This window comes from Mustela nivalis (assembly GCF_964662115.1).
Source record: "Mustela nivalis genome assembly, chromosome: 10".
In the NCBI taxonomy this organism is placed as follows: Eukaryota; Metazoa; Chordata; class Mammalia; order Carnivora; family Mustelidae; genus Mustela; species Mustela nivalis.
In genome coordinates, this window is record NC_139029.1 from 110607694 (window position 1) to 110635186 (window position 27493).

A 27493-nucleotide genomic window follows, 5' to 3' on the forward strand; every position below is an offset into this window, starting at 1 on the left:
CATTCTGCTTCCTGTACATTCCCATCTTTCACAATCTTTCACTAATTCCTCAGATTTCTAAGCCATTATTTCATCAAATATCACTTAATCTCCATTTACTCCTTCTGGGACTTCAATCACACATATGTTAGATTCATTATCATTCTTATCAACTTCTTTCTCAGCATTATATCCTGGGAAATTACTTTTCTCTCAAATAAATAAAACCTTTTTTAAAAATAAAATTAAGTTAACAGTTTATTTCAAAAAAACTGTATTTGTTGCCATTTCTGTAGGATTCAGTTTTGGTTTTTTGTTTTTTTTTGGTGAAAGGATCCTGAAAAGTCTAATGTCATATCACCAGAAGTCCTTCTATTTACACTTTTGCCAAATATAATCATGCTCCCTCTCAGAACCATGCCCCACCAAAATTCCTCTGGCAAACTTCTTTTTTTTTTTTTTTTTTTTTTTTTATTTGACAGAGAGAGATCACAAGTAGGCAGAGAGGCAGGCAGAGAGAGAGAGGAGGAAGCAGGCTCCCTGTGGAGCAGAGAGCCCGATGCGGGACTCGATCCCAGGACCCTGAGATCATGACCTGAGCCGAAGGCAGTGGCTTAACCCACTGAGCCACCCAGGCGCCCCCTCTCTGGCAAACTTCTTTTCCTTAGTTTCTAAAAAATCACTTTGTTCTCATCTTCTCATCTATTTAAGACACCTTTCATTCTGCTAACCTTTGAAAGTGGTATTTCCCAAGTTCTTTCATTGGCCCTATTCTCTTCTCAAACTCTGTTTAAGAGTGTTCATCCATTAACATTACCAATATATGTACAACTCTCAAGTCTACAGCTCTAGTTCAAAGCTCCCTCCCAAGTACAATATAATGGTTATGAACATCTTTACTGAGTCAGAGCGAGTTTCAAAACCCAGCCCTATTTCCAACGGCATGACCCTCTCCAAACACTGCTTTCCCCATTACAAGGGGTAGTAATAGTACCTACTCATGCAAAGGTTGTTGTCAAGATTACATGACATAATACATGTAAAATTCCTAGGACAGCATCAAGTCCATAACTGTCAGTAAATATTAGCCAATATTAGGATGATAAGTACCATCTATATGGCTAATTGTCTACCAAACAATTCTTCCCAGATGCTCTCCAGACACTCCAGCTCCATAGGTTCAAGCCTGCTTTCATTGTCTCTCTTCCTCCCAAATACCCTGCCACCCAGGACAGAATCCACAGAATCTGTTTTCCAAGCTTTCCTCTTATCCCCAATATCCAACTGGTCATCCAGTTCTATCAAATTCCACATTCTGATATGTCTTAGATCTTTTCTGCCTTCCCCACTACCACGATACTAATTCAACTCTTGGTCATTTGTTGCATTATTATAATGGCCTCCTCCTTCCATTTCTCCCAAATACACTATTTATTTTTTATAACTATAGTATCAGTTTCAGGTATTATAGCTTACTGTGCTATTTGACAAAATACAACATTCTGGTTGGCATTATACAAAAGCAGCTCCATGTGTCTTTCTTGGTTATCTTTAGCAATTCACCTACTCACCCATCCCTATCCCTCTCACTTTCACCACAAACTCCTTACCCTGTTTACTACCCAGCTCAAGAAACTCCCCTGCCTCAGTCCCCTCCACAATTATCACCCCCTGCTTACAGGGTGAGTCTGCACCTGAGGGTAAGAACCCAAAGGCTCTCTCCTTGGGGAAAGAAAGGAGTTAGACCTCCACTAAGGCAATCTTTCCCAGGTTGGCAAAGAAAAAAAAAATCAAAACTTCAGCAATTTTGAACTGAACAGAGACAGAAGGTTTTCAAAGCACTAGTCAGGGCAGTTAAATCTGGCAAAAAAGATACTTAAGTCCAACCCAACCAGATATATCACACATGGCAATTATACAGGTATCTCAGACAAAAAGACCATAGTTAAAGGAAAAGAGCAAAGAAAAGGAAAAAACCAAAGCCAGGAGCAGCTGATGATTTACATTAGAAGATTAACTATATTTAATACTTTATAAATTTATATTTTTACTTTGTGTCTTAATGATAATTTTTAAAATGTGAGCTATATTAAATTCTCCGCTTCACTGATCTGATTTCAATTTCTGAATTCTAAAAGCTTTAATAGGGGCACCTGGGTGGCTCAGTCAGTTAGGCATCTGCCTTCAGCTCAGGACATCATCCTGGAGTCCCAGGACTGAGTCCCATGTTGGGCTCCCTGCTCAGCTGGGAGTCTGCATCTCCCTCTCCCTCTCATTCCACTCATGCTCTCTTGCTCACTGTCTCTCAAGTAAAGAAAATCTTTTTAAAAAATAAATAGAAGCTTTAATAAAAGCTTTTATTAGGGGTGCCTGGGTGGCTCAGTCGTGAGGTACCTGCCTTTGGCTTGGGTCACGATCCTGGGATCGAGCCCTGTGTCAGGCTCCATGCTGAGCAGGGAGAGCTTCTCCCTCTGTTCCTCCCCCTACTTGTGTTCTCTCTCTCTGTCAAACGAATTAATAAAATCTTTTAAAAAATTAAATAAATAAAAAATAAAACACAGAATTACACTAATACCAGTATTACAAAAAATAATTTTGGTCCAGTGTTATAATCACTATCTAATTTAGCTTTTGTAACTATTTGTACTTTTTTCCAACTTACTTTTCACCCTTTATGTTATAAAAATTAGGCCTTTCATTCCTTTTCTTTGTCTTTTCCATCCTAACTTGTTTTCACTCCCAGCTTCTGATTCTTTCACACCTTCGTTTACATTTGGGGTGCCTTCCTTCACCTGCTTTACATCTTTTTTGAACACCTGTATCCTCCACGAAGCCCTTCTTACTATACACAAATATAAATGGGTTCTCTCTGTTCTTTAATTGGAGATTGCTTAGAAAAACTTCTTACAAAGTTTCCCAAAGTGTGTTCCATGGCACACTACTCACATGAGATGGTTAGAAAAAAAAAGAGATTCCATGGTCAAGTAAGTTTGAAAAATGCTGAATATCTTATTCCCCATGCCTCTTGGAAATTCATGAAGTACTTTATTAACCACACTAAAGGAAAGCAGCATGAAACAAGGTGTAAATTTAACTTGGTAGTTTCTAAACTATGAACTGACATTTAAACATCACTTTTGGGGAAATACTATATTTGTACAAAGTACAGATTCATACTGTTATTTTTAATTTTTTAAAAATTTTTAAAATTTATTTGTTTGACAGAGAGTGACACAGCGAGAGAGGGAACACAAGCTGGGGGAGCGGGAGAGGGAGAAGTAGGCTTCCCACTGAGCAGGGAGCCCGATGCAGGGGCTCAATCCCAGGACCCTGGGATCATGACCTGAGCCGAAGGCAGACACTTAACAACTGAGCCACCCAGGCACTCCCATACTGTTATTTTTGCTCATTGCCATGTTTTATTTTCTCTTCACATCTGCCCGTTTATACATATGTACTACACATGGCAATCTGAAAAACCTAAGAGGACAGAAATGAACTCTTAACTGATACTAACTACAATATATATGTAGAAGGATGCCCTATAAATGGATTTGAAAAACTTCATTTTTCTTTTAATATATTTTTAAAATATTATTTATTTATTTATTTGACAGAGATCACAAGTAGGCAGAGATGCAGGCAGAGAAAGGAAGGGAAGCAGGCTCCCTGCTAAGCAAAGAGCCTGATGCGGGGCTTGATCCCAGAACCCTGGGATCATGACCTGAGCTGAAGGCAGAGGCTTTAACCCACTGAGCCACCCGGGTGCCCCAAAAAACTTCATTTTTCTATTATTGCATTTTACAAGTCATATAAAATGAAGTGAAACTGATCCTCCAAAATGTTGTCTTGATATGAAATTTCTTTTTTAAAAAAATCTTGATCTTAAATTTTAAAAATTTAAATAAAAATATTATTAATATTTGTAATAATATTTATTACTCCAACTTCAATTTACAGAAATCCCTTGTTTTCAGGCACCTGGATGGCTCAGTCATTAAGCAGTTGCCTTCGGCTCAGGTCAAGATCCGAGGGTCCTGGGACTGAGCCCCAAACTGGGCTCCCTGCTCAGTGGGAAGCCTGTTTCTCCATCTCCCACTCCTCCTGCCTGTGTTCCCTCTCTTGCTGTCTCTCTGTCAAATAAATACATAAAATCTTTTTTTTTTTAAGGTAAATAAAATCTTAAAAAAAAAAAAATTAGGGGGCATCTGGATGGCTCAGTGGGTTAAACCTCTACCTTTAGCTCAGGTCATGATCTCAGGGTCCTGGGATCAAGCCCAGCATTGGGTTCTCTATTCAGCAGGGAGTCTGCTTCCCCCCACCCCGCCTGCTGCTCTGCCTGCTTGTGATCTCTCTGTCAAATAAAGAAGTAAAATCTAAGAAAAGAAAGAAAGAAAGAAATCCCTTGTTTTCAAGAGGATAATTTTAAGATTTTATTTTATTTATTTATTTATCTGACAGAGAGCGAGCGAGTGAGCGAGCAAGCAGGAACACAAGCAGGGGGAGTGGGAGAGGGAAAGCAGGCCTCTGCGGAGCAGGGAGCCCGATGCAGGGCTCAACCCCAATACCCTGGGATCATGACCTGGGCCAAAGGCAGATGCCTAAGAACTGAACCACCCACCCAGGCACCCCTCAACAGGTTATTTATTACGTAATCTCTATGCCCAGTGTGAGCCTCAAACTCACAATCCTGAGCTAGAATTATGTGCCCCACGACAGGTTATTTATTTTTTTTCCCCCCCAGATCTACCAACACTAAAGATATTGCTGTCCCTTTGAAATCCCTTCTTGAGGGCATCTGCATGGCTCAGTCAAGTCTGCTCAGGTCATGATTCCAGGGTCCTGGGATCCGCCCTGCATCAGGGTCCCTATTCAGGGGGAGCTTGCTTCTGCCTCCCCCTGCTTGTGCTCTCTGTTAAATAAATAAAATCTTTTTTTTTTTTTTAAAGATTTTATTTATTTACTTGACAGAGAGAAATCACAAGTAGGCAGAGAAGCAGGCAGAGAGAGAGAGAGAGGAGGAAGCAGGCTCCCTGCTGAGCAGAGAGCCCGATGCGGGACTCGATCCCAGGACCCCGAGATCATGACCTGAGCCGAAGGCAGCGGCTTAACCACTGAGCCACCCAGGCGCCCAAATAAATAAAATCTTAAAAAAAAAAAAAATTCCCTTCCTTAAGATGCACTTTCATGTTAGCACAACAGCTATAAAAACATGAAAGTTTCTTAACTATAAAAGATGTTCTTATATGAACAGCTGCTTGAAATAATCAAAATAGGTACACAGTTTCTTAATTATGTATTCTTTGGGCACTCAGTAGTATTAATAAGAAAAGATGAAAAAATTCACATTCTTTCGTTTGGATTATTAACCTTAAAATTTCACCTACAGTATGTAAGATTAGCAGGAAGAACTTAAAGCTTAAGTAGACAAGCTTACATGAAACATGATATAAAAAGTATAACATAGCATAACTGCATTTAAAAATGACAACAGGGGTGACTGAGTAGTGCAGTCAGTTAAGTGTCCAACTCTTATTTTCACTTGGATAGTGATCTCAGCGTCCTGAGATCAACCTCCACATGGGACTCCCGCTCAGCACAGAGTCTGCTTAAGATTCTGTCTCCCTCTGCCCCTCACCCTCCCCACGCATGCAAGCACTCTCACATGCCTCTCAGTAAGCAGTATCTTATACAGTAATGAGAAAAACTATGAACAAAATTTAAAAGGTGGTGTAATAAGAGAATGATGGAGAGGGGGCTGTGGGGGTAGGACCTTGGCTACGGTGAAGGGTTAACCTCTAAGAAGACATTTGAGCTAAGACCTGAAAGACAAAAACATCAAGGCAAATTTTTCATATAAAGTGGTAATTTATAAAATCATAGTAATAATATAAATTGTAGTGTACTTATAAATCCTTATTTTTGGCAAAATAAAAAGTTGGCAAATGTATGATCTCACAAGTTAAAATAATGATAATAATTAAATGATTGATAAAGCCTGGAAGCCAATGAGCAATATGCAGTATTCAGAGGAGAGATAATGGCTATGTACCTTGCAGAAACTTGATAAAGGTCACTCTGTATTATAAAGCAGTGGCTCTCAAACCTTTTGGTTTCAGGATCCCTTTAAACTCTAAAAAATTATTGGGATGCCTGGGTGGCTCAGCTGGTTAAGCAGCTGCCTTCGGCTCAGGTCATGATCCCAGCGTCCTGGGATCGAGTCCCACATCGGGCTCCTTGCTCCGCAGGGAGCCTGCTTCTCCCTCTGACTCTGCCTGCCACTCTGCCTGTGCTCGCTCTTGCTCTCTCTCTCTCTCTGACAAATAAATAAATAAAATTAAAAAAAAAAACTCTAAAAAATTATTAAAAACCCCAAAATGCTTTTGTTTATGTGAGTTAAAACTAGTTATTTACTGTATATTAGAAATTAAAACTAAGCAATCTAAAAATCCACTAATTCACTAAAAGCAGCAATAAAATCATTACATTTAATGTTATATACAATTTTTGCTAATAATAACTACATTTTGTGGTGCCTAGGTGGCTCAGTTAAGTTTCTAACTCTTGGTTTCGGCTCAGGTCATGATCTCATGGGCCATTAGGTCAAGCCATGTCAGCATGCAGATTTTCTCCCTCTGCCCCTTCCCCGACTCACTTGCATGCACACATTCTGGAGGGCCCCTCTCTCTCAAATAAAAATATTTTTTAAAATGCTACTTTGTAAAGGTAAGTAGCATTGTGAGGAAAGTAGCATTGTTTTACATTTTTTAATATCTAATGTCTGGTTTAATAAGAAAAAACAACTAGGATCTCATATCATATCATATTCAATTTATTTCTATATATGAATTAATGAGTTCCTTCAACTTCACAGTTGTGTGAAATCATGAAAATACGCAGGTACATGAACTCATAGAAACAGTAGAATAGTGGTTTCCAGGGGCTAGAGAGTGGCAGAAATGCGGAGATGTTGGTCAAAGTGTACAAACTTCCAATTAAAAGATGAATAAGGGATGCCTGGGTGGCTCAGTCAGTTAAGCGACCGCCTTCAGCTCAGGTCATGATCCCAGCATCCTAGCAATGAGTCCCACATCGGGGCTCCTTGCTTGGAAGGGAGGCTGCTTCTCCTTCTGCCTATGCCTGCCACTTGTCTGTCTGTGCGTTCTCTCTCTCTCTGACAAGTAAATAAATAAAATCTTTAAAAAAAAAAAATAAAAAGATGAATAAGATGGGGTGCCTGGGTGGCTCAGTAGGTTAATCCTCTGCCTTAGGCTCAGGTCACAATCTCAGGGTCCTGGGATGGAGCCCTGCATTGGACTCTGCTCAGCGGGGAGCCTGCTTCCCTCATCTCTCTGCCTGCCTCTCTACCTACTTGTGATCTCTCTCTCTCTCTCTCTGTCAAATAAATAGAATCTTTTAAAAAATAATAAAAATTTTAAAAATTAAAAAAAAAAAAGATGAATAAGATTCTGGGGAGCTCATGTACAGCCTTATACTATAGCTAACAACCCTGAAAGATGCTAAGACAGTAAATCTTAAATATTTTCACAACAACAAAAAAGGTAAGGCACCTGATCAGCTCAGCTGGTTAAGCAACCAACTGATTCTTTATCTCAACTCAGGTCTTGATCTTAGGGTACTGAGTTCAAGCCGGACTCGGGCTCCACAGTGGGTAAAATTCTTTCCCTCTCCCTTTGCACACGCCCTCTTGCACATGCGCATGCGCATGCACTCTCTTTCTCTCAAAGCAAAAACAATGGGACACCTGAGTGGCTCACTCAGTTGGGGTTCTGACTTTTGGTTTTGGCTCAGGTTACGTACGATCACAGAATCGTCAGATCAAGCCCTGCACTGGGCTCTGTGCTGTCTACTGGAGATTCTCTCCCTTTCCCTCTGCTCCTCCCCACACTTGCCTGCGTGCGTAAGCATGCTCTCTAATATAAATACAGAAAATCTTTAAAAAATAAAACAACAAAGGGGCGCCTGGGTGGCTCAGTGGGTTAAGCCGCTGCCTTCGGCTCAGGTCATGATCTCAGGGTCCTGGGATCGAGTCCCGCATCGGGCTCTCTGCTCAGCAGGGAGCCTGCTTCCTCCTCTCTCTCTCTGCCTACTTGTAATCTCTCTCTGTCAAATAAATAAATAAAATCTTTAAAAAAATAAATAAATAAAACAACAAAAAGGTAATTGTGAGGTGATACACATGTTAACTAACCTTATTGTGGTAATTATTTTACAATATATATGTGTATCAAACCATCACATGAGGGGTGCCTGGATGGCTCAGTGGGTTAAACCCTCTGCCTTTGGCTCAGGTCATGATCCCAGGGTCCTGGGATTAAGCCCCACATCCAGATCTCTGCTCAGCAGGGAGCCTGCTTCCTCCTCTCTCTCTGCCTGCCTCTCTGCCTACTTGTGATCTCTGTCAAATAAATAAATAAAAATCTTAAAAAAACAATCATCATTGAATTTATACAATGTTATATGTCAAATATATCTCAATAAAGCTGGGGGGAAAAAACCACAAGGCTGTTTGAAATCTATTATACTATATATACCATAGTGTCTATGGGACACTAAAATACCAATAAACTTAGGAAGAAGTGGGAAGCAGTCTAGCACAACGGTAGAGCACAGATTCTGGAGTCAAGAATACTTGAATTTGGGAGTGCCTGGGTGGCACAGTCAGTTAAACGTCCAGCCCTTGGTTTCAGCTCAGATGGTGATCCCAGAGTCATGGGATTAAGCCCCAGGGCGGACTCTGCACTCAGCAAGGAACCTGCTTAGGTTTCCCTCTCCCTCTGCTCCTCCCTCCACCCCACCCCAGGCTTGGTCCCATTTTCTCTCTCTCAAAAACAATTTTAAAAATCTTAAAAAAAGAAAAAGATTTGGGGGTGCCTGTGTGGCTCAGTCAGTTAAGCATTCGATCCTTAATTTCAACTTAGGTCAATAAAAAGTTAAAAAAAAAAAAAATTTCAACTTAGGTCATGATCTCAGGGTTGTGATAACAAGCCCTGTGTTATGCTCTGTGGTGCATATGGAGCCTTCTTAAGATTCTCTCCCTCTTCCCCTAGCTACTACTTAAAAAAAAAAAAAGTGGGGGGGGGATGCCTGGGTGGCTCAGTCAGTTAAGTGTCTGCCTTCAGCGCAGGTCATGATCTCAGGGGTCTGGGGATCAAGTCCCAGATCAGGCCCCTTGCTCAGCAAGGAGTCTGCATCTCCCTCTGCTTGCCTCTCTCTCTTTCTCACTCTGACACATACATAAACAAATAAATAAATAAAATACCTAAAAAAAAAAAATACTACTTAGATTTGAATCTTGGCTCTACTGTTTACCACCCCTATGCATTCGATAAATTTTCCCTCACTGAGACTTCAAGTACTTCACTTACTATCCTTTGTCTTATTATTTTGCCTGTCACCAGTGTAGTTAATTTTACATTTACATTACTAATACACTTACTCAGTAATAAAAATTATATATAGTAATTACCTCATGAGTTGTTATATTAAATAAGATCACATAAAAATCTGGTATACGTTGACTATTTATTTAAGATTTTTTTTTTTTTTAAATTTAGGGGCGCCTGGGTGGCTTAGTTGGTTAGGCCTTTGCCTTCAGCTCAGGTCATGATACCAAAATCCTAGAATCCAGCCCCACACTGGGCTCCTGCTGCTGCTGCTTCTCCTTCTGCCCCTCTCTCAAATAAAATTTACTTGTGTTCTCTCTCAAATAAATAAAATCTTAAAAAAAAAAAAAAAGATATTTATTTGAGAGAGAGAGAGCATGAACAGGGGTGGCAGAGAGGGAGAGGGAGAAGCAGACTCCCTGAGCAGGGAGCCCGACGCAGGGCTTGATCCCAGGATCCTGGGATCACAACCTGAGCCAAAGGCAGATGCCTAATGGGCTAAGCCACCCAGGTGCCCTATTTATTCTTTTTAAAGATTTTATTTTTAGGGGCGCCTGGGTGGCTCAGTGGATTAAGCCTCTGCCCTCAGCTCAGGTCATGATCTCAGGGTCCTGGGATTGAGCCCTGCATCAGGCTCTCTGCTCAGCAGGGAGCGTGCCCCCCCCCCCAATTCTGCCTACCTGTGATCTCTGTCAAATAAATAAATAAAATCTTAAAAAAAAAAAAAAGATTTTATTTTTAAATAATCTCTACATCCAACATGGGACTCCAACCCACAACCCTGAGACCAAGAGTCGCACACTCTACTGAGACAGCGAGGTGCCTTGTTGGCTATTTATCATTAAATCTATTAGTGACATTTGTGAAGTTAACTATATTAATGACTGGAAATTTAATAAAGAACACTGCTAAATAATAGTGAAGTATCTGTGAGCAACTCAGGCTTTAATCCACTGTATTTCTTTTCTCTCCCACTCTCAACTTCTGCCTACATAAAACAAACCAAAATTAGCCTTACCCTGAAATCAGGTATGGTTTCCCTCTCCTTTTTTTTTTTTTTTTTTTTAAGATTTTATTTGAGAGAGCGCGTGAGTGAGAGAACACAAGTCTGGTGAGGGGCAGAGGGAGAAACAGACTCCCTGCTGAGCAGGGAGCCCGATGTAGGCTCAATCCTGGAAGTTTGAGGCAGACGTTCAACCGACTTGAGCCACACAGGCACCTCTGGTTTCCTTTTCCTATGCAATAAATGTTCTGACAATTTCCTCAAATAATCAATCAACTTCCCTCAGATTATAAAATTTTAAAGCGCAGATAAGTCTTATTATGCAGAGTTGATATCAAGATTATAGGTAATACGTATATATCCACCATACCTTCACCCCAACCAAAAAGTGATACCCTCTTCTAAACTGTTACAGCTTATGGGGCGCCTGGGTGGCTCAGTCAGTTAAATGTCTGCCTTTAGCTCAGGTCATGATCCCACTGTCCTGGGATCCAGCTCTGCATCGGGCTCCCTGCTCAGCGGAGAGCCTGCTTTTCCCACTCCTGCTGCCCACTGCTTGTCCTCTCTCTCTCTCTCTCTCAAATTAAAAAAAAAAATTTTTTTTTCAGGGCACCTGGGTGGCTCAGTAGGTTAAAGCCTCTGCCTTCGGCTCAGGTCATGATCCCAGGGTCCCGGGATTAAGCCCCACATCGGGCTCTCTGCTCAGCAGGGAGCCTGCTTCCTCCTCTCTCTCTCTGCCTGCCTCTCTGCCTACTTGTGATCTCTGTCAAATAAATAAATTCTTTAAAAAATAAAAATAAAAAATCGTCCAACTGTTATAGCATATAAAAACCTCACACTATCATACTACTTTCCAGAATGAGTTGTTATTTTTTTTTTAAAGATTTTATTTATTTATCAGAGAGAGAGAGGGGGAGAGAGTGAGCACAGGCAGACAGAATGGCAGGCAGAGGCAGAGGGAGAAGCAGGCTCCCTGCTGAGCAAGGAGCCCGATGTGGGATTCGATCCCAGGATGCTGAGATCATGACCCGAGCCGAAGGCAGCTGCTTAACCAACTGAGCCACCCAGGCGTCCCAGAATGAGTTATTTTTGTTCAATTTCTAAGTTTCTAAGAGTTAAATTCCTTATAATTCCAATAGAGAGTTCTACACAGAGCAAGTACTCAGTATTTCTAATTTTGTTTTCTAAATTCTCTAACTTTGGACATAGGAACACACTATAAATTTTAATAATTTGAGTAATAGTGACTGTCCCCTGGACACAGAATTCATCATTTTAAAATAACACATTTTTTTAAAAAGATTTGATTTATTTATTTGACAAAGAGAGAGAGATCACAAGTAGGCAGAGAAGCAGATAGACAGGGGAGGGGAAGCAGGCTTCCCGCTGAGCAAACAGGCCAATGCGGGGCTTGATCCCAGGACCCTGAGATCACGACCCGAGCCGAAGGCAGAGGCTTAACCCACTGAGCCACCCAGGCACCCAAAATAACACAGTTTTTTTAAAGACATTTTTTTCTTTTTAGATTTTATTCATTTATTTGACAGACAGAAATCACAAGTAGGCAGAGTGGCAGGCAGAGGGGTGGGGGTGGGGGGTGAAGCAGGCTCCCTGCTGAGCAGGGAGCCAAAAGCCTGATAGGGGGCTCCATCCCAGGATCCTGGGATCATGACCTGAGCTGAAGGCAAAGACTTTAACCCAATGAGCCACCCAGGTGCCCCTAAAATAACCCATTTACTACAGTTTTAAAATTACCCTGATGGTAAAGGGAACCCGAAAACAATATAGGATCCATTCTGGTCTTTTTAAAGTAAAAAATGGTGGTCATGATCTCAGGGTCATGGGTGGCTGCCTGGCTCAGTCAGAGAAGCATGTGGGTCTTGATCCTGGGGTCCTAAGTATGAGCTCCATGCTGGTTGTATAGATTACTTAAAAACATAAACTTAAACAGATAAATAGGGGAGCCTGGGCGGCTCAGATGGTTAAACGTCTGCCTTCAGCTCAGATCATGGTCTCGGGCTCCTGGCTTGGTGGGGAGCCTGCTTCTCCCTCTCTTGTGGCCTCTCTCCCTGTTCAGTCTCCCCCCCCCCATATATATATTTCAAATGAATAAATAAAATCTTAAAAAAAAAAAGTAAATATTTTTTAAAATGTTAAGCTACAATTCTTTTTTTTTTTAATCTTTTTTTTTTTGAAAGATTTTATTTATTTATTCGACAGAGAGAGATCACAAGCAGGCAGAGAGAGAGAGGAGGAAGCAGGCTCGCAGCTGAGCAGAGAGCCCGATGCGGGGCTCGATCCCAGGACCCTGGGATCATGACCTGAGCCGAAGGCAGCGGCTTAACCTACTGAGCCACCCAGGCGCCCCTTAAGCTACAATTCTTAACATTAAAAGATCTTTTCCCTTCTAACAGTGCAACTTTTACTAAAGAGTAATAAAGAAACACACACTCTCGGCTAGTGGGTTACCAAAGAACCAGAGAGTGAAAGTAAGTGAAACTAACCACTAGAAAGTGAAGTAGAAGAAGAGAGGAGGAAAAGATAAAGGCCACAAACAAAATAAACCCGGAATACTGAACACTTCATTTCTTTCATCAAAGAGACTCTATTTCAATGTTTGTTAAGAAAAGAATAAAAATTGGATTTTTTTTTAACTGTTCTATCTTAGTTAGAAAAACTTCAATATTCCAAAGCACAGATGGAATTGTTGCCTTTTTTCCAAAAAGAGTAACTCTGTTCTATTACTTTCTCCACAAGATGTGCATTTCTCCAGTGTTCTATAATTAAAATCTGTGGAGGCAGTGGGATCTGAAAGCACCACAAAACACAAACTACTTTTTGTTTCCTTGACAAACAGATGAGAAACTCAGTCTAGCTGGTTTGTATAACACTATTGAGTTCTGGAGTAATTTTACTAGGGTCTCTGAGCTCCTTCTACACCTTAAAAAACCTTCTGTATCCTTACTTTACCAACATTTGAAATTTTTAAACAAGTATCATAACTGTTTGACAAAAGCTTAGGAGAAAAGGAGTTTGGATGCATCTATGATTTATTAGTTTATGAAAAGCAGGAAGCCAAGTCACTAAAAATAAAATCAATAACCCTCAACCCCCTAAGAAATTATACACATACAGGAGCATCTGGGTAGCTCAGCTGGTTAACTGTCTGACTTCAGCTCAAGTCATGATCAGGTCCTGGGATGGAGCCACATGTCCACACACCAGCCCCCTGCTTAGCAGGGAGTCTGCTTGTCCCTCTCCGTCATTCTCTGCTCCTCCCTAGCTTGTGTGTGCTTGTGTAGGCTCGCTCTCGCTCTCTTAAGTAAATAAATGCGTAGCTCAGTTGGTTAAGCGGCTGCCTTCGGCTCAGGTCATGATCCCAGGGTCTCGGGGTCCTGGGATCCAGCCCTGCATTAGGCTCCCTGCTGAGCTGGGAGTCTGCTTCTCCTTCTCCCTCCCTCTCTTACTCACTCCCTCAAATAAACAAATAAAATCTTTAAATAAATAAATAAAATCTTTAAAAGAAAAAAAGAAATTATACACATACATACACTCACTCCTTCTATGCAGACAAAACTATAATTTTGTTGTAACCTATCTGAGCAAATTTTAATTAGTATTTTTTCACTGCCAATGAAATTTTCCTTTCCATACCAAAGAACCATTCGAAGTTTGTCAATATTGTTTCACACTTTTAGTTATAGGAATGTTTACTTGCTACATAATTTAACATTTAGCTTACTATGGAATGTATAACAAAATTATGTCATATATAATGCTTCAAACCCACCTACGGCCATGTTTATAGTGTCACCCTTCTGTATTTCAGAGACAACATAGCTAAATGAAGAACATAATGACTGTAAAGTCTCACAATTCAAGTGAAAAAGCTCATTTAGTATATGCCATCTAGTAATGATATGTCATAATTAGGTAGTTCATGTTTTAAAACACTGTCAGGAAACATGGAAAATATTATGTACATCTCTATGAATTTAGGGCAGTGGAATAAAGAAAAAGTGACCTAAGCATCCAAAGGAGAAGGAGAGAATCATTATGCAATAATTTTATAATTGGTAATTAAGATACAGTTACTGCCTAACTAATCCGGAAGTGCCATTTAGTCTAAACAAGAGCTCAAAATAGATTACTTCTTTGGGGAGCTGAGATAAAGTTTACCTTGAACCTCAAAAAGAACCTAAGCCAAGAACATATTAGATCAAATAAGCAGAAAGAAGTATCTGAAATACTGACTGCCCCAGAGCCTTCTCTCTGGACCTCTTCTCTATCTACACTTAGTACTCTTCCCATGCTTCCTTCTCTATCTATACTTTTTTTTTATTTTTTATTTTTTATTTTTTTTTAAGATTTTATTTATTTATTTGACAGAGAGAAATCACAAGTAGATGGAGAGGCAGGCAGAGAGAGAGAGAGGGAAGCAGGCTCTCTGCTAAGCAGAGAGCCCGATGCGGGACTCGATCCCAGGACTCTGAGATCATGACCTGAGCTGAAGGCAGCGGCTTAACCCACTGAGCCACCCAGGCGCCCTATACTTTTTTTTTAAAGATTTTTTTTTTAAAGATTTTATTTAGTTAGTTGACACACAGAGAGAGATCACAAGTAGGCAGAGAGGCAGGCAGAGAGAGGGGGAAGCAGGCTCCCCGCTGAGCAGAGAGCCAGATGCGGGGCTTGATCCCAGGACCCTGAGATCGTGACCTGAGCTGAAGGCAGAGGCTTAACCCACTAAGCCACCCAGGTGCCCCATCTAGTTATACTTAACTCCCATGTAGCTCAATCTCTGTAGCTCCAAAAATAATCTATACACTAAACAGACACCCTATAGTGACTGTTGGACAATTCTGTGAACATACTAAAACAACTGATTTTACAGTTTAAATGAATGAATCTTGTATTTGTGAATTATATCTCAATAAAGATACTTTAAAATATGGACAACACAAACCTAACATTTAAAACTAAAATTCTGGGGGCGCCTGGGTGGCTCAGTGGGTTAAGCCGCTGCCTTCAGCTCAGGTCATGATCTCAGGGTCCTGGGATCGAGTCCCACATCGGGCTCTCTGCTCAGCGGGGAGCCTGCTTCCTCCTCTCTCTCTCTGCCTGCCTCTCTGCCTACTTGTGATCTCTCTCTGTCAAATAAATAAATAAAATCTTTAAAATAAATAAATAAATAAATAAATAAATAAAAAATAAAACTAAAATTCTGATCTTCCTCCCCAAATCTGCTCCACTTACTGCCTTCCCCATATTAATAAATATCAACTCTTCCTAGTCCAGCAAAAAACTGGAGTCATTCTGGATTACTTTACTCTCTTAGCCCATGTTTAATCCATCTAGAAATCCAGTTAGACCTACATTCAAAATAGATCCAGAATTAAATTATTTATCACCTCCATAGGCCACAGCCTGGTCCAAACCACCAGCACCTTTCTCTAGGATTACTACAACAGCCACCTAACTGGTATCCCTGTTTCTACAGCAACTAGAATGACCTTTTTTTTTTTTTTTAAAAGGTTTTTTTTATTTATTTGAGAGAGAGATAGCACAGAGGGAGACTAAAAGGGAGAAGCAGACTCCTTGCTGAGGAGAGAGCCCAATGCCGCCATAGATGCCAGGACCCTGGAATCACAACCTAAGCCAAAGGCAGACACTTAACCAACTAAGCCAGGTGCCCTGCAGAATGACCTTTTAAAAACATAAATCATGGGATGCCTTCCCTGGCTCAGTCCACCGAGCACGTGACTCTTGATCTCAGCATCACAAGTTCAAGTCCCACACTGGGCCTAGAGCTCACTTAAAAAAAAAGGAAAGAAAGAAAGAAAAAAAATCAGTTCATGTCATTCCTCTGCTCAAATAGCTCCCCATCTAATTTAGACTGAAAGCCAAAGAAAGACCTTCTGACACCTATAAGACACTGTGATATGCCTCTCCTCCCACCATCACCCACCATAATCTCTGAGATCATCTGCCAAACCTCTCTGTACCTATTTCTTTCCAGCCACAAAAGCTTTCTTGCCCTTCCTTAAACTTTCCAGGCACATTCTACCCTCAGGACCTTTGTATTTTTCTGTTCTCTTTGTGTTGGAACATTCTCTCCTCACACTCTCATTTATCTATACTGCAATACCTCATTTCCCTGCTCAAATGTCACCTTCCCAGTGAGGCCTTCTCTTACAACCTAATTTAAAACTGCAAACCCCTGGGTACCTAGGTGGCTCAGTCAGTTGGGCATCTGAGGCTCAGGTCATGTTCCGGGAGTCCCAGGATCAAGTCCTACGCTGGGCTCCCTTGTTCTGTGGAAAGCCTCCTTCTCCCTCTGCCTGATGTTGCCCCTGCTTGTGCACTCTCTTTCTCTCTCTCTTTCTGTCAAAGTGGATGGATAAAATCTTAAAAAAAAAAAAAAAAAAAAAAAAAAAACTACAAACCCCTATTAACACTCTGTATTTCCCTTTCCTACTTTCTCTACAGCACTTCTAATACTTTTACCTTCACATATATTTAATATTTTACTTATTTTCTTGTTGTCTCACCTCACTGGAGTATAAGCTCCAAGAGGGCAAAATTTTTCTCCATTTGGCTCACGTGCTATATCCCCAGGCCTTGGTACAACAGGTATTCAACAAATAGTTGTTAAAGAACCGAATGTAAACTAGGGACTTATAAGCAAAACTCATCTTCCTACTCATAGTTAGAATCTGTTCTCTAGTTCACCTGTATTATTCGTCTGTATACATGTGATATGTAATTATAAAGCTTTATGCCTATGGCAGTACTGTTATATATTCTACATGTCTAGCCTACATATTTGCTGCCAAGAATGGATTTCAAAGAGAATAAACAGTTAACTATGCCAGCTGTTTTTAGGCTTTTGTGTTTACTTTTTATTTTTAGGCTTTTGGATCACATCACAGATACTTACAACTATTACCTGTGACTTAATAGGTAGGTATAGGTATTATTAGGTAGGAAACCTAAATTGCTAAGTATCTGGCACTTGAGATACTGCTTTTATTGCTGGAGATCTACATCTGTGGTTGACCTCTGTTGTTGTTTTTAAAGATTTTATTTATTTATTAAGAGAGAGAGAGAGAGCATGTATGTGAGCAGAGGGAGAGGCTGAGGAAGAGGGAGGAGGAGCAGACTCCCTGCTTCTCAGAGAGTCCCCAGATCATGACCTGAGCCTAAGGCAGATGCTTAACTGACTGAACCACTCAGGCACTCCAACCTCTATTATTTTAAAAAATAATAACAAAAATTTTAAAATCTGTGCCAAAAAAAAGTACATTTCAGAAGCCAAAGCTGCAGAAATGGTCCCAGATCCTCAGATTTGCGTAATATCAAATATACAATAGCAGACTCCACTCCCCACTGACCAATACTATGCCCCGAACTTTTTGTCAAGAAAACTCTTATGGAGCACCAAGCTAGCTCAGTCAGTCACCTCAGTAACTCTTGACCTTGGAGTTGTTGAGTTCAACCCCACATTGGGCAGAAATTACTTAAAAAAAAAAAAAAAAAAAGGCAGGGGCACCTGGGTCGCTCAGTGGGTTGAGCCTCTGCCTTCAGCTCAGGTCATGATCTCAGGGTCCTGAGATTGAGCCCCACATCGGGCTGCCTGCTTGGCAGCAAGCCTGCTTCTCCCTCTCTCTCTGCCTGCCTCTCTGCCTACTTGTGATCTCTGTCTGTCAAATAAATAAATGAAATCTTAAAAAAAAAAAAAAAAAAAGGCAGCTGCCTGGGTAGCTCAGTCCTTAAGTGTCTACCTTTGGTTCAGGTCATGATCCCAGGGTCCTGGGATTGAGCCCTACATCAGGCTCCTTGCTTGGTGAGGAGTCTGCTTCTCCCTCTCCCTGCTGCTCATGCTCACCCTGCTTGTGCTCTCTGCCGCTCTGACAAATAAATAAATAAAATCTTTAAAAAAAAATTATTATTTAATCCAAATAACCCCATATTTAGAGATTTTTATCTAGTAGTCAGCTTTCAAAGTTACCATATTTTCAAGCAAAAACATAAATACCTATCAGAACTCAAAATCCACACAAGATAATCAGTTTTGCCACAGAATGCAAAAACAAAAACACCCACAGAGATTTAAAATTTCAACATTCTGGTTAATCTACAAAGCCTAACCTTGGATAAATAAGCAAGTAATGAAAGGTTTTCTGCATGGCAGAAAGAGAGTATTTTATGGATCAGAAAAGCAGTATAGTAGAGTGGTGAAGAGTATTCACCCTAAATCCAGAATGTCTGGATTGAATCCTGGCTCTACCACTTAATACCTCTGTAACCATCAGCAAGTTACTCAATCTTTTAGTGCCTCTGTTTTCTCATCCATAAAATGGCGATCATAACAATACTTACTTCAAAGATCTATGAGGACTGGGGGCACCTGGATGGCTCAGTGGGTTAAGCCTCTGCCTTCAGCTCAGGTCATGATCTGGATTGAGCCTCGCAATGGGCTCTCTGCTCAGCAGGGAGCCTGCATCCCCCCCTCCCCCCGCCTGCCTCTCTGCCCACTTGTGATCTCTGTCAAATAAATAAATAAAATCTAAAAAAAAAAAAGATCTGTGAGGACTGAATGAATTAAATGTGCAAAATACCTGGAAAGGTATCTGGCACATAGTAAGCACTTGATAAAAGTTAGCTATAAAATTATCACCATCTTCATAGTCCAGCTAAGGATCTGTGAGTACCAAACTGAGAAACCACTGCCATAAATCAAAACAGTAACTGCACTTTGCAAATTCTCTCCAACAATTTAATCCTGTAAAAAGAGAATTTTTTTTTTTTTGCTAGCCCATGTTTATGTAATAGTTTCTCTTGTAGAAAAAAAAAACATTGTACTATGAGTTCCTTCAAATGAGGTGGAAGGGGTAAAAAGTAAGGGGAGGCAGAAGAAAAAAAGACTGGCCATTAAGTTGATAACTAATGAAGTGGGTTAATCAGTACAAGGTCTGGGGTGGGTGTAAAATATTTAGTTTGTATCAAAAATAGCTGAAGGGACTTAACAGATTTTCTGTTCTACAAATGATTCTATTTTTCTATATCCTTTCTTTAAAAACTCACTTAAATTCTCAGACCACCTTCTAAAATGGTTAGAAACAAGACAACATGGGTTGCCTGGGTGGCTAAGTGGGTTAAGCGTCTGCTTTCAGCTTGGGTGAAAGGCTTCAGTTCCACATGGGGCTCCTTGCTCAGCAGGGAGCCTGCTTCCCCCCTCTGCCTGCCATTCCTCCTGCTTGTGCACGTGCTCTCTCTCTGATACATAAATAAATTACTTTTAAAAAGAAACAAGACAACATGGAAATATCATGAACACAGTAATTTCCATTTTGTCCTACTAGTTCTTCAGAGCACTTGTTAATTCATTAGTGTCTGGTCCAATCCATCTGCTCCAATTGGGAATTTCCAGCACTATATCCCAAAAAAGTTCTGCTGTAATTATTCTGGATACTCAGGATTTTAGGATAAAGACAATCTTTATCTGCATCATCACTGTCATCATAATAAATAATTTGAAAGTTCTGGATATGCTAGAACCTATGCTAAAATAAATAATCTTTTCAAACTTAGACAGCAATTCTATGAGATAATTATTACCTCTACTTACAGATCAGAAATTGGGGCTCGCAATATAAGTGTAGAGTCACCTAAGTATTAAATGATGGAATTAAGGTCTGAATCTATGTCTAATTCTAAAGTCTGCATTTTTCTACTTTTCCACATTGATTTCTATTTTACATTAAAAATGGGAGGGACAAATGAAGTAAAGAAATGAAAATCTGGTTATATGAACATCAAGTCCAAAAAGAGCCATATCTTACAAACAAAAAACAACAACAAAAAAAGCCGTATCTTGAACCTGCTGACAACCATAGCAATCATTTCTTTCACTAATTATAAGCATCTTTCTGATAAATAGAAATTAAAACAATTCAAGTTCTTGATTAATACACAAAATTATGTTGGCAAATATTTACTGACAGCTCACTTTGTGCCAAACACTGTTTTAGTTGCTTGAGGATACAGCAGCAAAGAAGACAAACAATAAACATGTAAACAAATAAGCAAGGTAATTTCATATACTGAAAACAATGTGAAGTGACAGAAGGCAATCAAAGTGACCACCTGAAATAAGGTCAATTAAGAGAGGGCCTTTCTGAACAGGTAATACACCAGCTTGAATCTAAATGATGCAGAAATGGGGGCGCCTGGGTGGCTCAGTGTGTTGAGCCTCTGCCTTCGGCTCAGGTCATGATCTCAGGGTCCTGGGATTGAGCCCCGCATTGGGCTCTCTGCTCGTCGGGGAGCCTGCTTCCTCCTCTCTCTCTGCCTGCCTCTCTGACTGCCTCTCTGCCTGCTTGTCATCTCTCTCTGTCAAGTAAATAAATAAAATTTAAAAAATAAAAAAATAAAAAATACATGATGCAGAAATGGAACTGGAAGAAGCCTGAGAGGTAGTAGGTAAGGCAGATGGTGTAGGAACTTGAAGACCACAATAAAGAAATTTAGATTCTAACCTGTTGCAATGGGACATCAGTGGAGGATTCTGAAACACAGTAATGACATCTGTTTATGCTATAGAAAGATCAGTTTTAAAAATGATGGCAATAAATGCTTCAGGACAAATTTTAAAAAGCCTAAATAAAATCAGTTAGAACCCAGCTATGGAGTGTATCTTCCAGAAGCCTACTTGCTTTTTCCAAATTATTTCCTTTAAAATCAACAAAAGCCTCTCATTACAACATATGGAATAAAGGGTCATATGAAAATATCTTTGGAAGAGCTAACACACTTAAATTCACACTGAGGTCTAAACACAACTTATTGGGACGCCTGGGTGGCTCAGTTGGTTAAGCAGCTGCCTTCGGCTCAGGTCATGATCCCAGTGTCCTGGGATCGAGTCCCACATCGGGCTCCTTGCTCTGCAGGGAGCCTGCTTCTCCCTCTGCCTTGCCTTCCACTCTGTCTGCCTGTGCTCGCTCTCACTCTCTCTCTCTCTGACAAATAAATAAATAAAATCTTTAAAAAAAATAAAATAAAATAAAAAAATAAACACAACTTATTAAATAATGGATGCTAGAATAAAAAAGAGAAGCAAAAGTAACATCGGGAAAACAGACACGAAGGCTGGGAATGCCAGAGACACCTATTTCGCAGACTTGCCTAAACCTGACTTAGAAACGAACTCAGGGGCGCCTGGGTGGCTCAGAGGGTTAAGCCGCTGCCTTCGGCTCAGGTCATGATCTCAGAGTCCTGGGATCGAGTCCCGCATCGGGCTCTCTGCTCAGCGGAGAGCCTGCTTCCCTCTCTCTCTCTCTGCCTGCCTCTCCATCTACTTGTGATTTCTCTCTGTCAAATAAATAAATAAAATCTTTAAAAAAAAAAAAAAGAAAAAGAAACGAACTCAAACTAAAATAATCCCAACTGTAAAGAAATATGAAACTAAATGAAGCCTAATGCATCAACTATTTTCACTGTGCCCTTCATTACTCTCCTGAAAATTTCTCTCAAATTTTATTTACATTGAAATAGATTAAATAGATGATGTTCATTAAAGGTAAACACAAAATGACTACAAATAACCCTGAACCATTTTTAGAAAGTTCCATTACACTAGGGAAAAAAGAATCAAGTTTTTAGAAAGCCAAAAGCATTTAACTACATAAATTACATATAATGCACTTCAAATCAAGTATTTTACTAGAGCAATCACTTTTTCACTCAAGATATCAACAGGGGAAATAAGCTCGGGCAAAATATCAACAATAGTAGAGGCAGAAAACTTCTGGCTCCAGTATATCTCATTATTGCTAACTAGAAAAAAAATTCTAATTGTCATTTGAAATCCCACAAGGCAGGGATGGGGACCAACTTAGTCTTGCAAATGATGTAACCATGCAATTAAAGCACCAGAGCTCAAAGGTAGGAAATGTTAAATGCTTGTATAATTTTGTAAAAATGTTTTAAGACAATTAAAGAAAGTATGTTTCAGACTTGTATGAGCATTTGCTACCACGGTGTATCATTGGTACACCTAGTGTACCAAGTACATTAAAGAACAATTTTCTTTTAATCTTGAAAACATTTCTACAAAGTTAAATGTGGTCACTGTCATCTGATATGGTGGAATCAAATCCTAACTCCACACTTTTTCTGTGTAATCTTAAGCAATTTACTTAACACTTCTGGGCTTTAGTTTCCCCATATGTAAAAAAAAAATCCACTTCTTAGGGTTATTTTAAAGTATAATGAGATGGATATATTGTAAGTGGCAATAAAGGGTTGGGCACATAGCAGATCCTTAAACATGTGAGTCTTTTAATGATAACTGTTATCATAGTTTATATTGTATGTTCTAATTTTACTTCTTCGGAAGAAAGTAACACTAATCTATTGGTAAATATTGGTAATCCTGTCTTGGTTCTACAACCTTTTCAGTATATATTACTCCAAGTGCCACATCTCTACCAACAATAACTTTACACACATAGTCTGAAGATTGGGGCCTATGATTTTGTAAGCTTTATCCATCTACTCCCCCAAAGGTTAACACAAACCAAAACACTATAGGGCCAATGGCAGAAGTGGAGTAAGAAGAGGAACTGGATGATGGGTCTCACTGGTGACATGCCATAGACAAGAAGCAACAAAAGACCAAAATGTCAAATAAATATATATGGATTTAGGGTTAACCCTCTTCTCAGCAGGAAGCAACAATGAATTCTCCACACTTGCTCCTAAAAGATTTGAAATGTTTTGGAGACAGTCCATGCTTCCTGACAGTTTAATATACATACCTCTTTTCTGTAGAAAAGAAGCAAAGTGGAAAAAAATACCCAAGGGAGACAAAAAAGCAGTTACTTGGGAAAGAAAGTACCATATATTCAAAAAGCAGATTTCCCGATTTCCTGTTTTGATTGCCTATGAAGCCAAACTTATTCTTTAAAAAAGGTATCTCAAGTGACTGAAAAGAAGCCAGACATGTTTTACATTTTAAGGTATTAAGTGATGATACTGACTGCAGTTATTTCCGGGCAGTATCAAGAAGCCCGTGTTTTATTGCAGCAAACACAGGTACGAGGAAACCTCCCAGGTGGTCGCTTCAGCTCTACGTGGAGCTCCCGTTACTTCGTAACATTCACCCAAGCAAGGCCCTTCGTATAACAGATCACGAGTTATAGTTCAGCGTAAAATAGTGGTCCAACATATACCAAAGAAGTGGTTTTGCTACTGCTTAAACCATAGCTTGTCTATCATCACGAAAACCAGAAATCATGAGCACGTCTAGGCCTGTAAGAAATAAACGGACGCGATAATTTCCGCGAAGGTTCAGTAAAGACAACAGCACCTTACAAGGCTCTAAAATAACACCTAAATCTCTAATGATCTGGGCCCAACGGCCCAAGGTCACACACACCCCCCAAGTGGGTAACTAGCTAATAAAAAAATCCAAGAAATGATGAGCCTCCGGCAGCTCAGGACAACTGTGGCTAGGAATGGAGGCTGGGTTTGGGAACACTCGCGTCAAAGCATTACTGTGAACAACGCCAACCGAATGCAGTGGCTCCGTGGGGAAAAAAAACCCAGGCGTTTCTGGAAGGATTCCCTTCCATTTCCCCAGTCTTCCCTTCCCTAGTCACCCCCAACACTCACATCTCCGGAGCCACTTCATCCAATGGTAGACGATAGTAGTGTGGTGTTTCTTGTTCTCTATACACCAAGACGACAAGCCTTGAATAGATTCCATGGTGTTAGTTACCGACTGGAATTTTCGATCCAACGAGGACTCCAGAGCCCCTGCCGAAGAGGCCGACGAGGAGGAGGCCTTACTGCTGCCTCCGCCGCCGCCGGCCGCCATCTTCCCGGTTTGCACAAGCGCTGCTGCTCCTCTGGCGGCCGCGGCGGCGGCGGCGGCGGCGGCGGGAGCGGGAGCGGGCAAAACAATCACTGCGAGTGCGTGAAAGCCGTAGGTGGGGAAGGAGGCCAGGGGGTGGGGATGGTGCACGCGCTAGGCTCTTCTAGAGGTAGGACGGGAGGACCAGCTGCTGGGCACGCTGGTGGCTCCTACAGGCTCTAAGGGCTGCGGGTATCGAAGGTTTATCAGAATTGTTCAAGGGGTTGTGTTTAAACCAGTCAATAATCACGGAAGAACTGCGCTGAAAACGGATCCTGCAAAGCCTTTCCAAACGCCTGGCCCCGAAACTAATGGTTTTACACTCTTCAGCTCTCAAAGCTAAGGCTATTCCCCACTCCTATCACCACGCTCCTGTAAAGCTGGGCGTTAATATCTTAAATTTAATACTACCCGACTGCCCCTTCAGTTGCAGAAATCTTTCTCCTTTAGATCCTCTAGCACAGAAAAGGCCCAAGGCTACCTAGACTGGATTTTTTTTGCAACGCAATAGCAGCAAAGGAACAGCAACAGTATCGCGCACGCGCCGCTTCGCTCCGCCTCCCCGCTTCCTTCTCAACCTAGAAAGCAGAGGGAGGCGTGATGGCGGGGCAGTCTGACCAATCAAAGGACCAGAACGGGAAGCGCGCGCAGAAGCCCTCAAGCCCTAAGGGCCAAGGAGGCGCTACGATTATTTGTGCGCTTGCGCACCAGACCCGCGTGTAGAGGGCTAGGAGGAAAAACCGGGAGGAAGGGTGAGGGAGTTGGTCAAATTAAGGAGAGGTTGGGGGTGGAGCTTCATCGCTCTGCCCCGCCCTTTACTTCCAAGCGAGGTTTCCCTCTTGGGATTGTCAACTCTTACAGCAGACCGGGTAATTCCCACCGCTCAGAGGTCACTGTTATTCTGTGGCAGCTGCTGCCGCTGCAGCCGCCGCCGCCGCTAACTCCTCGGGGCTCCGACGCGCGACAAGGTGGCTGGCAGCCATCTTGCAGTGCCTCAAAAGATGCGCATGCGTCAGCTCCGGCGAGCCATTCACTACGCAGACTCCCAAATCAAACAATATTTTACACTCCCGTTGGACGGTGCCATTCATAGCCAGTAGGCTATTTGGATTATAGGAAGAGGAAGTAAATGAAGTGAAACGAAGAATTGCTTAGTAAAATTTTCGAGACGAGAAAATAGAAGGCGAGATGATCTCACCTTTGCGGGTTATAATAGCCTCGCAACCACGTAATACATTATTGTTTACAAGAGCCCTAGCCGTCTATTGTATTGATTAGCACAACCTAGATTAGCCTTCCCACCGTATCTTCTTATGTAAGTCCTCTGGGCAGATTTGGAGGCTCCTGTGTTCCACTAAGTACATGGAGTTACTGTATTTTAAGTCTTTTACGTCTCCCCAAAGAACTCACAGTTTCTTGAGGCGAGGAACCTGTTTTGTCAAACTCTTATCTAGTGTTCATTCATTCAACAAAAAGTTGGTGAACGTTTTGTGCTAAGTACAGTTCTAGATACTGGGAAGTATAATAGCAAAACAAAAATATTCTACCTATGGAGCTTAGTAGCAGATCATGAACAAATACGTGTCAGGGAGTAATAAATACTATGAAGTAGTAGTGTATGGAACCAAGAAGCTACTTCTCTGAAACAATGTAAGAAAGAAAGAGTATTTTGTTTATGAGATCCTGTATGAGAAGGGCAATTGCTGATCCAGGAAGGCTTTTGGAAGGAAGTGACACTTAGCTGAACCCTGAGAGTAAGGTAACCAAGCAGGTCTTGGGAAGGGGGAGAAGAACATGCTGGATCAGCCAAGTGCAAAGGGCTGCAACTACGTCTTGACATATTCCAGCAAGAAAAAGGAGGCCGGTTTGGCTGGAGAAGAGAAAGAGAGGGTACAAGGAGCAGAATATGAGGTCTGATGTGGAGGGAGGGGGTTCTTGGAAGACCTTGCTGGCGACTGTAAGGATTCTGGCTTTTTTTTTTTTTAATAAAGATTTTATTTATTTATTTGACAGAGATCACAAGTAGGCAGAGAGGCAGGCAGAGAGAAAGGAAGGGAAGCAGGCTCCCCACTCAGCAGAGAGCCCCATGCCAGGCTCTATCCCAGGACCCTGGGATCATGACCTGAACCAAAGGCAGAGGGTTTAACCCACTGAGCCACCCAGGCACCCCAGGATTCTGCCTTTTAACTTTGAGATGGGGAGCCATTTAAGCAGAGAGGTTTCAAGTAGGGAAGTTACAACCCACGTAACTTTTTAACTGGTTGCTATGTTGAAAACAGATTTAAGAGCCACCAGTCAAGGAGGCTATTGGAATAATCCAGACAAGGAAACCATGGCTTGTACAAGAGTAATAGCAAAGAGATAATAAGTGGTGTCAGATCCTGGAGATAGATACAGAAATAGATATAGATATACATAGATATAGATATAGATATGGATACAGATATAGATATATTTAAAGATTTTATTTATTTATTTGACAGAAATAGATCACGAGTAGGAAGCCAGAGAGAGGGGGAAGCGGGTTCCCGGCTAAGCAGAGAGCCCCTTGCAGGGCTCAGGGGTCAATCCCAGGACTCTGAGATCATGACCTAAGCCGAAGGCAGACGCTTAACCCACTGAGCCACCCAAGCGTCCCATGATCCTGGATATATTTTGAAGATAGAGCCAAAAGAACTGCTCATGGAGTTAAGGTGAGTATGAGAAAAACAAATGAGTCAGGTACAACACCACAATTTGTGACCTGAGCAGCTAGACCAGTATTTCTCTGCCTTTTTTTTTTTTTAATGTTGCCCCTAAAGATCCTTTTTAAATATTTTCTCCTAATCTCCCAGTTCACATTGAATTTTAATGCCACAGATAAACTATATATCTGTTTATGTGCAGTATGCTTTATTCAATGCAGAGTAAAGCAGTACTAAAATCTTTGGGGCACCTGTATGGCTCAGTTAGGAGAACATGCAACTCTTCATCTTGGAGTCATGGGTTTGAATCCCATGTTGGGTGTAGAGATTACTTAAATTAATAAATAGATTTTTTTTAAAGTACTAATACCACAAATTAAAAATTAAAAATTTTAAACGTGTGTGTGTGTGTGTATGTGTGTTTTATTTGACACAGAGAGAGAGAAATCACAAGAAGGCAGAAAGAGAGGGGGAAGCAGGCTCTCCGCTGAGCAAAGAACCCCAT

At 41.0% G+C, this 27493-nt stretch overlaps 1 protein-coding gene across 6 annotated transcripts in view; it reads right to left on the minus strand.

Moving 5' to 3' along the window:
• RPRD2 (regulation of nuclear pre-mRNA domain containing 2) overlaps positions 1–25313 on the minus strand; it is a 103476-nt gene extending 78163 nt beyond the window's left edge. For 5 of the 6 annotated variants that reach the window (XM_082685912.1, XM_082685910.1, XM_082685908.1 and 2 more), the window contains exon 1: positions 24064–25307. In XM_082685912.1, the coding sequence (XP_082542038.1) occupies positions 24064–24268 (205 nt within the window). In that variant the 5' untranslated portion in view covers positions 24269–25307. Of the gene's footprint in view, positions 1–24063 lie in introns of all 6 variants that reach the window. The other variant, XM_082685907.1, reaches the window with a different exon arrangement.
• Positions 25314–27493: the final 2180 nt, after the last annotated feature.